Raw genomic sequence first — 13553 nt, 5'->3', positions numbered from 1 at the left:
AGCGCCCGCGGCAGCCGAGCGCCCTGGCACAGCCCTGCAACCCCAGGCGGGCGAGCAGGCGGGGGCAGCCACGGGCCCCACACTCACCTGGAGACTCGGCAGCCCCAGCCGTCAGGCTGAAATCAAAGCGACAGGCGTCTCACCAGTGGGCTTGCCCCGGGACGGGGCCCCACGGCTGCTACGGCCCCTCTGGACTGAGCAGGGCCGGGCAAGGGCAGGTAGGCCGAGGTTCCTGTCCTGCGGCCAGCCTCACACCTGGCCTGGGAATTGAGGGTGACCCCTGCCCTGTCTACCCCCCAGGGAGCCTGCGTTGGAGGGGGCTGGAACTACCTAGGGCCAGCCAGGGCAGGCTTGGGGAATTGGGCCAGCTCCTCCTCACACCACCCCCGCCCCTCCATCAAGGGGGCACAGGTAACCCTGACCGCATCCCACGGCAGGGGAGGCTAGGAAACAGGGTCCGGGAAGTGTTAGACACTGAAAAAGGAAAGAAAAGCCGCCCATCCAGGGCAAGGCGGCCGGGTTGGCGGTGATCCGAGGGTGAGAAGACGCGCTCCCCCCCACGGCCCGCTCCCCGAAGGCTCACCCGAGGGCTGCAGCTTCCTGCGGATGGAGCCGGGACGGCTGGTGAGCCCGGAGCCAGGCGCCGAATGGGCTCGAGCTGAGGGCTGCGGCGCCGGGCAAGCTGCCTCCCACTGCGGGCAGGAGGGCAGCGGGCTGAGGCGTGGCCACCCTGCCCCTGCCTTCTCCCTCCCCCTCCAGCCCATGACTTCCCTTCCCCAGCCTCCCGACATGGTGTCCTCATCTGCAAAACGCGCAGGAGGACAACACCCACCTCCAGAGCTACTGCAAGGATTGAGTGAGATACTCTATTAAAGAAGCCAACCAGTGGGGCTGAGCACCGACGGTGCGCCCGGGCTTGGATTCGAGTTCCGCCACCAGCCCCTCTGGCGCCTACCGCTCTAGGCTGTTTCCTCAGCACCCGCTCCTGCCCTGGCCACACCCGGGAAGTCTGTGAGGCCGTGCCGACCGTACCTCCAGATGCTCCTGGCTCGACCAGGACCCGAGCTCTGCCCGGCGGGACCCGGGGCCCAGCTCCACGGAGCGCACCCGCTCGGCAAACTTGAGGGAATAGAGCGTCTCGCTGGTGTTCTTCTCCACGGGGGACACCTGCAGGGACACGAGTGCTCACGCCCCACCCAGGCGGCTGGCCACCCCAACAGGGTGTGACGGGGCCCCACGGCCACCAGCTCCCGTGCACGGCTGCGGGCCAGAGGAGCCTGAGAGGGAGAGGGGCGGGAGGTGGCAGGGAGGGCGCCGTCCAAGGCAGAGTGGAGGGAAGTGGCCAAGTACACGGGGTGCAAGTGGTCGGGTCTGCCGCAGGCGTGGGGGTGTCTGGCTTTGGACGGGGGTGCCACAGGCCCTGCAGAGGCGGGGGGCCGGCGAAGCGCTCACCTGCACCACCATGAGGGTCTTGCTGTCGCCGCTGAGGGAGTCCTGCAGCAGGTAGGTGAGCTTGGAGTTGCGGAAAGGCACGTGGCCCTGGCGGGAGCGCAGGGCAGCAATGACGTCTCCCAGGGCTGACAGCGACTTGTTGATGTGCTGGGCCTCCCGCAGGCGGCTGCCCTCCGCCCCGGACTTGCCCACGCGCTCCGAGCCGGCCAGGTCCACTAGGTTCAGCTTCCCTGCGGGAAGGGCGCGAGGCCGTTCAAGGCTGCTGGGGGCGGCGGGCGCGACGCGGGGGTCCGCGGGCCGCCCCCGGCTCACCCGTGGTGCGCAGGCCCGTGCTGAAGTCCACGCCGCGCACCGTCACGATGAGCAGGGCGTGCGAGCGCGAGCTGTGCTCGTTCAGGTTGGTGAACTCCGTCGTCCGGTTGGAGTGGCCGAACTCAAACACCTGGCGGGGGCGGGGGGCATGGGGGTCTTCAGGATCACCCCGTCCCCGTGAGGGGTCACATCGTCCCCTCCAATTTACGGATGACAAACAGGCTCGGAGAGGCGAGGGGCCGGGCCCAGAGCCCCACTCGGGACATGACTGAGCGGGCGTGTGAACCCCGTTCCGGCCGGGGGTCTCCCCAGCATCTCCCGCCCTCCCCAGCAGCCCCAGCCCACCGCCCCGCACCTTGTGGATGTCGGCCACGCTCTGCACCCGGAACTCGGTCAGCCCTGGCACGTACAGCTGCCCGCTGCCGTCCGGGCACAGGCGGATCTCCAGCTTCTCCTGAGGCTCGCTCCCCAGCAGGTCCCTGGGGGGGCAGGGGGGCCAGCCTCAGCCTGGTAGCTCCCCCAGCCCGTCACCCCGCCTTGACCCTGGGCCCCCAACCCCCGCCCCTCCAGCCCCCGTGCTGCACCCGGCTGCCTCCACGCCGCACCGAGCCCCCTCCCTCTCCCCACCACCTAGCAGGGTGGGCACAGCGCTGCGCCCACAGGCAGGGCGAGGTCAGCATCTCCGGGGAGAAAGGAGCTCCTCAGGGTGGGCTGAGAGCCCCTCTTGGTGGAGCCGAGTGGGGACCTGCGGCCGGGCCTCGCCTGGGCCCCTGGACTCCCTTCGGGGCGCCCCCCGCGCCGCCGGCACCTGAGGACCTCGTTGTAAATCTCGGCCCCGCTGACGGTGATGGTGTACTCCCAGTCGGCTGCCTTCTCCTGCACCTCAGAGAAGAGCAGCTGCAGCGCCCGCTGGTTGATGCCTGGGTTCTCGGGCGTCCCCTGCGGGTGGCGGGAGAGGCCCGTGAGCTTGGGCAGGAGGGCCATGCACCCCCGCCCCAGGCGCTCTCACAGGGCAGCCTCTCTGCTTGTCGGGCTGCCCCCCAAATGCCCTCCACTGGCTGCCAGCAGCTTCACCCCCGGCCCCAGCCACCCACGCCTGGCACGGGCCGCACGCAGGTGCAGCTGAGCGCCACTGCACACCCCGCCCTGCTGGGCCACCTGGGAGGGCGCGCTGAGCAGGAATGACGTCCCAGCTCTGCCCCCCACCCAGAGGAAAGACTCAGTTGGGGAGACCATGAGCGGAACCTTGGGGTGCTGGAGGTAGCCGGGCACAGTGGGTGATGCCCTGGGCCAGGTGGGCTGGCTGGCCTTTCTAGAAGGAAATCTGGAGGCCTCACCTGGGCCTTCAAAGACCCCTGGAAACCGGCTCTCGTCCCTTCTCTGGTGGCACCCGGGCCTCCTGGCCAGGCCTTGAGGACACCAAGCCTGCTCTGGCCTCGCGGCCTATGGCCCTGCCGTCCCCCAGACACCCCAGTGGCTGCTCCGTCCTCCCCTCGGTCCTGGCTTCAGGCAGGCCCCCCTTGATCTGCCCGTTTCCTGCACTCGCCCACTGGCAGGTGGGTCCCCTGGAGACTGCCTGGCAGGTAGTGTTGGAGGATAAATGCTCCTGAGGTCGTTTGAGGGTCACCTCAGCTCTACGCAGGCTGAGGGTGGAGCTGCTGCCGTGCCCAGGCTGCCTGCAACGCTCCCCACATCATCTCATCCGCCCTGAAAGGGGGTAACAGAACCGCCCTGGGGGCTACAAAAGGGTGCCAAGGCCTCGGCCAGCAGGGCCTGGCCAGCCCTCTCGTGCCCCTGGCTGGGACCCCAGACTCTTCTCTCCTCCCCTCCCGGGCAGCCCCACAGCACCCCCCAAGTGCCAGGGCAATGCTAACAAATCAAAGTCAACCCGAGCGCTGGCTTCACGTTTTTCCTTCTCTACCATCAGGATTCTTCCCAGTCAACGTTCCCCATTCCCCTGCCGCGCTGCTCCCCCATCCGCAGAGGGCCCTGGGTGCCACGGAGTGCTGTGTGCCCCGGGACGTCTTCGTGTGGCCTCACCCCCACTAGCCGGGTCTCCTGGAGGGCTGAGAGCCCACCTCGGTCACCCCGACACCGTGCAGGGCAACCTCAGCCCAGAAGCTCAGTCTGTGTGTCACTGAGGGGCTGCGGCGACATCAGCCTTGGACTCTTCGTGGCTGACGCTCCCCTGATGACAGTTTGTTGGCGGGAAGCACCTGCCCTGCCCCTCACCACTCAGGCCCCCAGCAGCTGGGGGCAGAGGCGGGGCAGAGTCGAGGGCCTGGGGCTGAGGCCCTGGCCCTGCTCTCCCCCGGGCAAGGGGCACCCCTCTCCAGGGTCACCCAGAGCACAGTGGGTGGTGGCTGGGAACACGGCAAAGCACACAGTGCTGAGAGCTCCGTCCCTGGCAGCGGCTGGGGCAGGCTTCCCCCTCCCACTGCAGGCCAGGGCGGCGCCGGCACCCACCTCCATCGTGTACGTCTTGCCGGCACCCGTCTGGCCGTAGGCAAAGATGCAGACGTTGAAGCCGTCGATGCAGGAGGTGATCAGAGCCTGCACTTCCTGGAACACCTGGGGGCCCGCAGGACGGAGGGTGAGGCCCTGCCAAGATGCCGGCACCGCAGCCCCCGCTCCAGGGACAGTGGCCCCTGAGGCTCTCCCGCTGGGCCCCCGGGCGGCACCCGCGCCACCGTCCACCTGTGGCTGCCGGGGAGCCCAGGGTGACCAGGCCGATTCCATCAGCCATCCGCGGGCGCCCCGGCTGCCCAGAGCCTGGAGGGAAGACAGGACGGTGTTTCCTGCCATGAACCCCTGAGGAAGGGGCTGCCCGGCCCTGGGCTCAGGAGCCTGCCCAGCCTCACCCATGTTCAAGGCCGAGGTCAGCGAAAGGACGGGCCCAAGGCCGAGGGCTCAGCTGGGGGCGGTGCGTGGGGAGCTCGGAGGAACAGCCACAGGCCAGAGGGCCCGCGCAGGCGGGGGGACGGCGCACTGACCTCTCCTTCCAGAGAGGGGCTCTCCTCCAGGGCAGGGAAGAGGGGCCCTGGCCCCCCACCACCGTCCTGTCTCCCCAGCGCTTACACGTCTGCGCACCTGCCGTCTCGCCCTCTCTCCAGCCCCCTGCCCTCTCCCGCAGGTGCCCCCCAGGGCCACACTCACGTCCTGCTGCGAGGCCTGCGGCGAGAAGACCTTGTCCAGCTCGAAGGACACGGGCTTGCCCCTGTGCAGCAGGTGGATGACGGCGTCGTCGTCGGGATCGAAGGTCACGGCGTTGGTCGCTTCGGGCCCCTCCCCGTCCTCTTTGGTGACGGGCCGGACCCGGGCGATCACCCGGATGTTCCCTGGATTGGGTGGGGAGGGGCACCAGCGCAGCGCGTGAAGGCCGGACCCGGGACTGGCCCCCACCGGTGCCCACTGGTGTCCTGATCACACTGGTGGCCCAGGGGCCCCTGCCTTCTAAGCCAGCCCCCAGGGCAGGGTGGCCTTTGTGCAATGAGTGAGTGGGGTCTCAAGCGCGGCCAGGCGCCAGGGCAGCGCAATGCGCGTTCCCGCCACCCACCACCTGGCATTTCAATGCTCTACCCCACCACCACCCAGGGCTGGGGAGGGGCAAGTCTGCCTGCCATGAACGTCGGGGAAGGGGCTTCGGAGGGGAGCAGACACAAGTCTAAATCCAAGCAGGCCCACTGGCTAGCTGTGTGGTTTTGGAGTAAGTTCTCTGACTTCTCTGTGCCTCAGTTTCCCTTTCTCCCATAGGGGATTATAGCAGCAGCTCACTGGCCGGCCCCAGCCCACCCAGCAGTCACCTTTCAGCCGCACGAGCTCGTTGTGGCACTTCTTGCGCAGCTGCAGTTCCCGGCGGTACTTGCGCAGCAGCTCCTGGTTGGTGTTGCTGACCTCGTCGATGGCCTGGCCAATCTGGTGGGGGTATGCACAGCCGTCAGGGGCCCCACTGGCCGTGCCCGACGGCCCCGCCCCAGGCTGAGCACCTGCCAGGAGCTGTCACGCATCACGTCTTCCCCGTAACCCTCTGGGTAGGTGCTACTTGCTCTCATCCCCATTTTACAGGTGGGCCCCGGAGAGGCTGAGCCCCGCAGCTCCCAGTTACGCTGCTCGTGAGCAAGGAAAGAGCCCACGGTCGGCCCCGACCTGCAGTGCCATCACCTAACTACCACGTGATTTGCCTGAACTCACATTCCAGCTCTGCCCTGCCTCCTTTGAGCCTCAATTTTCTCATCTGTCAAATGGAGACAATCATTTATTGGGTGGCTCTGTAGGAAGTGGGAGATAAAGGTCTCCAGGTGAACTGTCACAAGGAAAAAGGTGGCCAAGTGCACACCCACACACCCAGGCAGGTGAAAGGAAGTGTACCGCACGTGTGGACACGTGATCGGGCTTCCACACATGCAGAATGCCCCTCGGGCACTGCTGGGAGGCAGGTGCCTTCGGGGAGCGGGCTGCAGCGGCAGGAGAGGCCGAAATATTCATCTGAATATTTCACCATGTCCGTGTATTGCTGACATCATTTTTTTGAAGAACTATTTTTACATTCCCAAACTATATCAGCCTGCCTACCCCGCAGAGCTGTCACACAAAGTCAAGGAGCCAACGGCTATAAAAAGGCTCGGCACATAGGAGGCACTTGAGAGACGCTGTTGACTCAAGGCTGTGCAAGTGTGTCTTCAAACACTAAATGAAATCTCACAGGTGCAAGAATACGTAGCATGTTTGTTTGGTTGAGAAGCACCCAGCTCCTGCCCCCCACCTGGCTGATGTTTGCAAACCGGGTCTCTGAGGGTGGCAGTATGGGAGTGGGGGCTGTTGTCTGGGGGGGCTCTGTCCGAGCTCTGGAGGGGGACCCTGGGTGGATGCCGTGTCTGCCCGAGGGCGCCTCGGCCACGGCCGCCCGTGCTCACCTCGGCCTTGACGCTCCGGAGGGCCTCCTGCAGCAGCAGCGGGAAGCCGCGCACCTGCCGCTTCAGCCCGTTGTAGTCGTTGGTGAGGGTCCGCAGCGCCGGCTGCAGCGTCAGCAGGTTGGTCCGGACGCCTGCGGGGCCACGAGGGGGGTGAGGCGGGCGGGGCGGGGGCTGCGGGGGACGGCAGGCGGCCCCGGGCGCTGGCTCACCTGCCAGGTTCTCGTGCACGGCCTTCATCTCCACCTGGGCTCTGGCAAAGGCCTCCTCGATGGCGCGGTTCTTGTCCTCCTCCAGGGACTGCATCTCCTCCAGCATCTGCCCGTGCGCCCGCTCCAGCTCTGACTCGTACATGGAGATCTGGTGGCCAGGGGGAGGCTCAGGGCCGGGGTGGGGGCCAGGGAAGAGGCCCGCCCCCCGGCCCGCACACGCACGTGGACACACTTAGCAGAGGGAGACTGGCCTTCTCTCTCCCACGAGCCCCGTGCAGCTACCACTTCCCTGCAGGGTCCCCAGCGCCATCCCGGTCCCCACACAGGCAGGGTCCTGTGCCACGCCCGGGGTGATGACAAGAGTGCAGCCCACCTGGGGGCTGAGTCTGTGCAAAGAGCCTCTTGTGGACGGTGGGCTCAGATCCCCGAGTCCCCACTATGAAGTGGGTGCTGCAGTCAGACTCGTTTCACAGATAAAGGGACAGAGACTTAGAACTTGCCCTTGGTCTCATGCCAGTGAGGGAGGAGGGACTCAAACCCAGGTCTGCTGGATCCCCGAGAGCTTAACCCCTTGCTGTCCGGGAGGCGGCCTCTGGCCCCCAGCCCCTCGGCCCTCCTCCAGCCCCCTCTGGCTCCCCGGGGCGTGCACGCAGGCCCCGCGCACAGACGCACGCACCCCCTCGAGGCCTGTGCACCTGCGCCCGGAGCTGTGTTGTGAGCTGCTGGGAGCCCTGCAGCTGCTGCTCCATCTCCTTGAGCACCTGCCTCTGCATGGCCACCTGCTCCTGCAGGTGCTGGTTCCGGGCCTGGGACTCGCCGAGCGCCTGCCTGCTCTTGGGCGACTCCACCTCCACCGTCTTGATGATATACTGCGAGGGAGGCAGAGGAGGAGGCGTGAGGGGCGGTGACCCTCGGGAACGTCCCGCCCAGGGCCCCCCCCGAAGAAGCTGGGGAGCTGTGAGATCCGGCCTTCCAGGATGCTGCCAGGGCCTCCTGGAATCTTTTCTTGGTGAAAACTTGCCATGAGCCTGGTGATGGCCCCGGCCGGGACACAGAACAGGCAAGAGGGACAGAGACAGGGGCGGAACCTGAGATAGCTGCTTCCACCCTGGCCCGTGGGGGGCTCCCACGGTGGTGTGTGACACCCACTGGGTGCCTGACCCTGGACAGCAAGAAGGGGAGTGGGCAAGACCGAGCGCGGAGGTGACACCTGCGCAGTGGCTCGGTGCAGGGGGACCGAGCGTGCTGCGGCCCAGTCCGGGCTGGCTCAGGCCCCGCGCAGCACTGGCCTGGGCTCACCTTGATGGGTGGCGCCTGGGCTCGCAGGCTGGCAATGGTCTCGTGGCTGTCGCGCAGGCGCCGGCTCAGCCGCTCCTCCTCCTGTGCCTTCTCGGCCAGGCAGTCCTTGAGCCGCAGCTCCACCTCGGCCAGCCGGTCCGTCTTCTGCTGCACCTCCAGGTTGAGCTCAGACAGCATGCCTTTGCTCTCCGCCACCTCCAGCTGCAGCTGGGACACCTTGTCACGCAGCTGGGCGCTCTCCTGCGGGTGGTGGGGAAGCCGCCGGCAGGCAGGCGGAGACGGGTGGGGGCGCTGTTAGGAATGGTGGGGGGGCTGGTAGGCCCTCCGGGGTCGGGGTGGGGGGCCGCGCCCTGCCCTGCTCACCTGGCTGTGCTCGCAGCCCGAGCAGGTCCCCGTCGGCTCCGCCCGCAGCTCCTGCAGCCCGGCCTCCCAGCGCTTCATCTGCTGCCTCAGTTGCTCATTCTCCACCATCAGCAGGTCCCGGTGCTTCTCCAAGTCGGTGCCTCCCTGCAGAGAGCGAGAGCCATGGGGGCGCATGTGGCCAGGGCAGAACGGACAGAGAGAGCAAGAGCAAGGGAGAAAGAGAGAGAGGAGTAGCAGCAAGGAAGACAGAGCAGGCGAAAAAGAGAAAGGACGGTGAGGGAGAGAGAGATGAAGATAAAGGCAGAGAGGAGAGGGCGCAGGTTGGCTGGGAAGGCAGGAACTGCTCTCCCGGTGGGCCCCCCCTTCATTCTATTTTCCTTAGTGTGAAAGTAACAAGTAAAAGTCATATTTATCCACAAGAGTTCACACTCCTATTGTGCGTCAGCAAAGGAGAATTCACACACACACAGCCCCCGAGTCCCATGACCTCTGGGGGTGCAGCGGGCTGCTCGGCCAGGATGCAGCTGCGGCTCGCACCCCTGCACCGGGGAGGGCCAGTCTGGGGGGGCCGGGCAGCCCCTGCCCCCTCAGGGAGGCATCGTGGACGCTCACCAGCTCCAGTCGAAGTCGGCTCACTTCCTGGGCCTGGCTAACGAGCTTCTCCTTCAGGCTTTCCACCTGCCAGCACAAAGCCAGGGTCACCGGGGCCTGGCTCTTCACCCCAGCCCACGCCCAGGCTCACTCCAGACAGTGGCTTCCCGAGGCCCCACGACCCTTGACCTTCCCCGGGTTCAAGCATCAGGTAAGAGAGACCTGGCCTGCAGCCAACAGCCACGAGCACCCTGGCCCACCCGCAGGACCCAGCCAGGCCAGGGCTCTTCAGGAAAGTCTGGAGAGCAAGTGCAACAGAAGGAACCCCTTCCCCGGCCGTACCCCCACCCCCAGGCCACCCAGGAGCAACCCGCCGCAGGCCTCAGAAAGCTGTAGCCTGGGGGCCCTCACCTGCACGAGCCCCTTTGCCAGGGCCCTGCACCTACCTTTGGGCTTGTAATTTTGAAATCTTCGGGTATATGTGTTTTGTTTTCAGTTTGCTTTTTTTTTTTTTTTAAAGGCAGTTACCTTGAGATATATTCACATAACATACCATCCATCCGAAGTATACAGTCAATGGCTTTTATTACCATCAGTGCTGGGCATTCATCACCGCAAAAAATTTTACAGCAAATTCAGTACTCCAAAAAGAAAAGCTCCACACCGCTCAGCCGTCGCCTCTCAATCCCGCTATTCCTCCCCAGACCTACAAAACTACTCATCTAATCCCATCTTTATAAATTGATTTATATTTACATTTTATAGAAATGGAATCATGCAATATGTAGTACTTTGTGTCTGGTTTCTTTCGCTGAGCATAATGACTTATGCATTCCCATGTTACATTTTTTAGCTTTCCTTCTAGTGATATACAAGACCTTTGACTTTCCCTTTCAACCACTGTCATACCCATATAATTGCATGGGTAGTGACAAACACTATGATGTTTTCACCATTTCCAGTCATTTCCAAAGATTAACAACCAACCTTTTTACCAATTCTGCACAGGTTAACCCTCAGCTTTCCATTCGCTAACCTCATTCTGTTTTCTGATGACCTATATTCTAGTTAACTCCACGAGTTTATACAATATATTTAGTTCATAGTAGCACAATCATACTGTATTTGTCCTTTTGTGTCTGTTTTGCGTCACTCAACATAATGTCCTCCAGGCTCATCCATGTTGTCAAGTGCTTCATTACTTCATTTCTTCTTACAGCTGCATAATATCCCATCTTACGTATACAACACAGTTTGTTTATCCATTCCTCAGCTGACGGACACCTGGGTGGTTTCCATCTTTAGGCAACTGTGAGTAACACCACTATGACCGTCTGTGTGCAGATGTCTGTTCACGTCACTGTTCTCAGTTCTTCTGGGTATATACCCAGTAGTGGGGTTGCCAGCTCACGTGGCAAATCTGTATTCAACTTCTTTAGGAACTGCCAAACAGCCCTCCACAGTGGCTGTACCATTCTGCATTCCTACCAACAGTGAATAAGCATTCCTATCTCTCCACATCCTCTCCAACACTTGTAGTTTTCTGTCTTTTTAATAGTAGATGTGAAATGATATCTCACTGCAGTTTTGATTTGCAATTCCGTAATCACTAGTGATGTTGAACATTATTTCATGTCTTTTTTTGCCACTTTTATTTCTTCTTTGGACAAATGTCTATTCAAGTCTTTTGCCCATTTTTATTTGGTTTATTTGCCTATTTATTGTTGAGTTGTAGCATTTATTTATAGATTATGGATATTAAGCCCTTATCAGATATGTGATTTCCAAATATTCTCTCCCATTGAGTTGGCCGCATTTTCACCCTTTTGACAAAGTCCTTTGAGATGCAAAAGTGCTAATTTTGAGGAGGTCCCATTTTTTGTTGTTGTTGCTGTTCATGCTTTGGGTGTAAGATCCAAGAAACCAGCACATACCACAAGATACTGAAGGTATTTCCCTATGTTTTCTCTTTTTTTTTCTCCCTACATTTTCTTCAGCAGTTTTATGTGCTGGCATTTATATTAAGGTCTTTGATCTATTTTGAGCTGATTCTTGTAGAAGGGGTGAGATAGGGGTCTGCTTTCATTCTTTTGGTTACAAATATTCCATTCTCCCAGCACCTTTTGTTAAAGAGACTCTTCTGTCCCATCAACATGGACTTGGTAAGTTTGTCGAAAACCAGTAGGCCGTAGAGGTGAGGGTTTATTTCTGGACTCTCAATTGATAAATTATGTTCTCATTTTCAATCATCTCAATGTATTTAGTAATTTCTCTTACAATTTCTTCTTTGACCCACTGATTGTTTATGGGTATTGTTTAGCCTCCACACATTTGTGAATTTTCCCCTTTCCTGTCTATTACTGATTTCCAATTTCATTCCATTATGATCTGAGAAGGTGCTTTGTTTAATTTCAATCTTTTTATATTTATTGAGACCTGCCCTGTGACCCAACATGTGGTCTATGAGCACTGGAGAAATATCCACGCATGAGCACTTGAGAAGAATGTATAACCTGCTGAGTTTGGATGCAGCGTCTGTTTATGTCTATTAGGTCTAGCTCATTTATCATATTGTTCAAGTGCTCTGTTTCTTTGTTGATCTTCTGTCTAATTGTTCTATCTAATGAGGTAAGTGGTGTGTTGAAGCCTCCAACTATTATTGTAGAGACGTCTATTTCTCCCTTCAGTTTGCCAGAGTCTGCCTCATGTATTTTGGGCCACCCTGGTTAGATGCATAGATATTTATGACTGTTATTTCTTCCTGGTTGGTTGTCCCTTTTATTAATATATAATGGTCTTCTGTATATCTTATAACTTTTTTTTGCATTTAAATTCTGTTTTCTCCGATACTAGTGGAGCTACCCCTGTTCTTTTCTGGTTACTGTTGTGTGGAGTATCTTTTACCAACCTTTCACTTTCAGCCCGTTTGTATCCATGGTGTAAGCTGAGTCTCTTGTAAGCAGCATATGGATGGCTCATAGTTTATCCATTTTGTCAGCCTAAATCCTTCTCTTTTTTTGGTAACATTTATTTATTTCCCTCCTGTCCCCTCCTCCCACCCTGCTGTTTTTGCTATCTGTGTTGTTTTCTCTTCTCATTTTCTCTCCTCTAGGATTCACTGGGATTTGATCCTGGAGACTCCTGATGTGGAGAACAGTTCTCTGTCAATTGCACCACTTCAGTTCCTGGTTTCTGCTGTGCTTCACCTTAACTCTCCCCTTGTCTCTCTTTTGGTGCGTCATCATCTTGCTGCGTGACTCACTTGCATAGGCACTAGCTCACCGCGTGCACTCACAGGGGCACTGGCTTGCTGTGTGGGCATGCTTTCTCTTCTTTTTCACCAGGAGGCCCCAGAGATCGAACCTGGGTCCTCCCATATGGTCGGCAGAAGCTCTATCACTTGAGCCACATCTGCTTCCCAGCCTACATCCTTTGATTGAGTTTAATCTATTCACAGTCAATGATATTACTGTAAATGCATTATTTATTTCTGCCATTTTATTCTTTGGTTTTCATATGTCATATCTTATTTTCATCTGTCTTTTTACTCTTTTGGTTATCCTTTCTGCTATTTTTGCCTTCTACAATCTCCTCCAAGCCTCTCTCCCATCTTTTTCTTTTGGGTTGTTATGCTCCCTTTAATGTTTCCTGTGAAGGCATATTCTTTTTATGAACTCTTAGTTTTTATTTGTGAATATTTTAAACTCACCTTCATATCTGAAGGACAATTTTGCTGGACTGAAAAGGGGATTTGGCTCAAATGATAGAGCGTCTGCCTACCACATGGGAGGTCCAGGGTTCAAACCCAGGGCCTCCTGACCCATGTGGTGAGCTGGCCCATGCACAGTGCTGATGCATGCAAGGAGTGCCGTGCCATGCAGGGATGTTCCCTGCATAGGGGAGCCCCATGTGCAAGGATTGTGCACCGTAAGGAGAGCTGCTCCACTCAAAAAAAAAGTGCAGCTTGCCCAGGAATGGCGCCATGCACATGGAAAGCTGATGCAGCAAGATGATGCAACAAAGAGACAAGATTCCAGGTGCTGCTGACAAGAATGCAAGTGGACACAGAAGAACACACAGCAAATGGACACAGAAAGCAGACATTTGGGGGGAAGGGGGAGAGATTAAAAAAAAAAAAGAATTCTCAGCTGGCAGTTTTTCTCTTTCAGTATCCTAATTGTGTCATACCACTGTCTTCTCGCCTCCTTGGTTTCTGATGAGAAATCCACAGTTAGTCTTCCTGGGCATACACATGTATGTGATGGTTTGCTTCTCCTTTGCTGCTCTCAGAATTTTTTCTTTATCTTTGACATTTGACACGCTGAGTAGTATGTGTCTTAGAGTAGGTCTATTCAGATTTTTTCTGAATGGGGTAGCTGCACTTCTTGGGTATGTAAATGCATTTCTTTCATGA

The 13553-nt window shown here is 59.0% G+C and overlaps 1 protein-coding gene across 10 annotated transcripts in view; it reads right to left on the bottom strand.

The window, feature by feature from the left end:
- Nucleotides 1-13553, bottom strand: part of KIFC3 (kinesin family member C3) — a 51684-nt gene that overhangs the window by 826 nt on the left and 37305 nt on the right. For 6 of the 10 annotated variants that reach the window (XM_058279938.2, XM_058279934.2, XM_058279933.2 and 3 more), the window contains 15 exons: nt 9161-9226; nt 8549-8692; nt 8186-8425; nt 7582-7755; nt 6887-7034; nt 6678-6808; nt 5568-5679; nt 4921-5102; nt 4231-4335; nt 2573-2703; nt 2120-2243; nt 1765-1894; nt 1453-1682; nt 1033-1167; nt 584-692 (listed from right to left, as the gene is read on the bottom strand). In XM_058279938.2, the coding sequence (XP_058135921.1) occupies nt 584-692; nt 1033-1167; nt 1453-1682; nt 1765-1894; nt 2120-2243; nt 2573-2703; nt 4231-4335; nt 4921-5102; nt 5568-5679; nt 6678-6808; nt 6887-7034; nt 7582-7755; nt 8186-8425; nt 8549-8692; nt 9161-9226 (2161 nt within the window). Of the gene's footprint in view, nt 1-87; nt 117-583; nt 693-1032; nt 1168-1452; nt 1683-1764; nt 1895-2119; nt 2244-2572; nt 2704-4230; nt 4336-4920; nt 5103-5567; nt 5680-6677; nt 6809-6886; nt 7035-7581; nt 7756-8185; nt 8426-8548; nt 8693-9160; nt 9227-13553 lie in introns of all 10 variants that reach the window. The other 4 variants (XM_058279935.2, XM_071209146.1, XM_071209147.1 and 1 more) reach the window with 3 other exon arrangements.

The sequence above is a fragment of the Dasypus novemcinctus genome, chromosome 18 (assembly GCF_030445035.2).
Source record: "Dasypus novemcinctus isolate mDasNov1 chromosome 18, mDasNov1.1.hap2, whole genome shotgun sequence".
Taxonomy (NCBI): domain Eukaryota; kingdom Metazoa; phylum Chordata; class Mammalia; order Cingulata; family Dasypodidae; genus Dasypus; species Dasypus novemcinctus.
The sequence above is the reverse complement of the archived record's forward strand: the minus strand, read 5'-3'. Positions and strand labels throughout refer to the sequence as shown.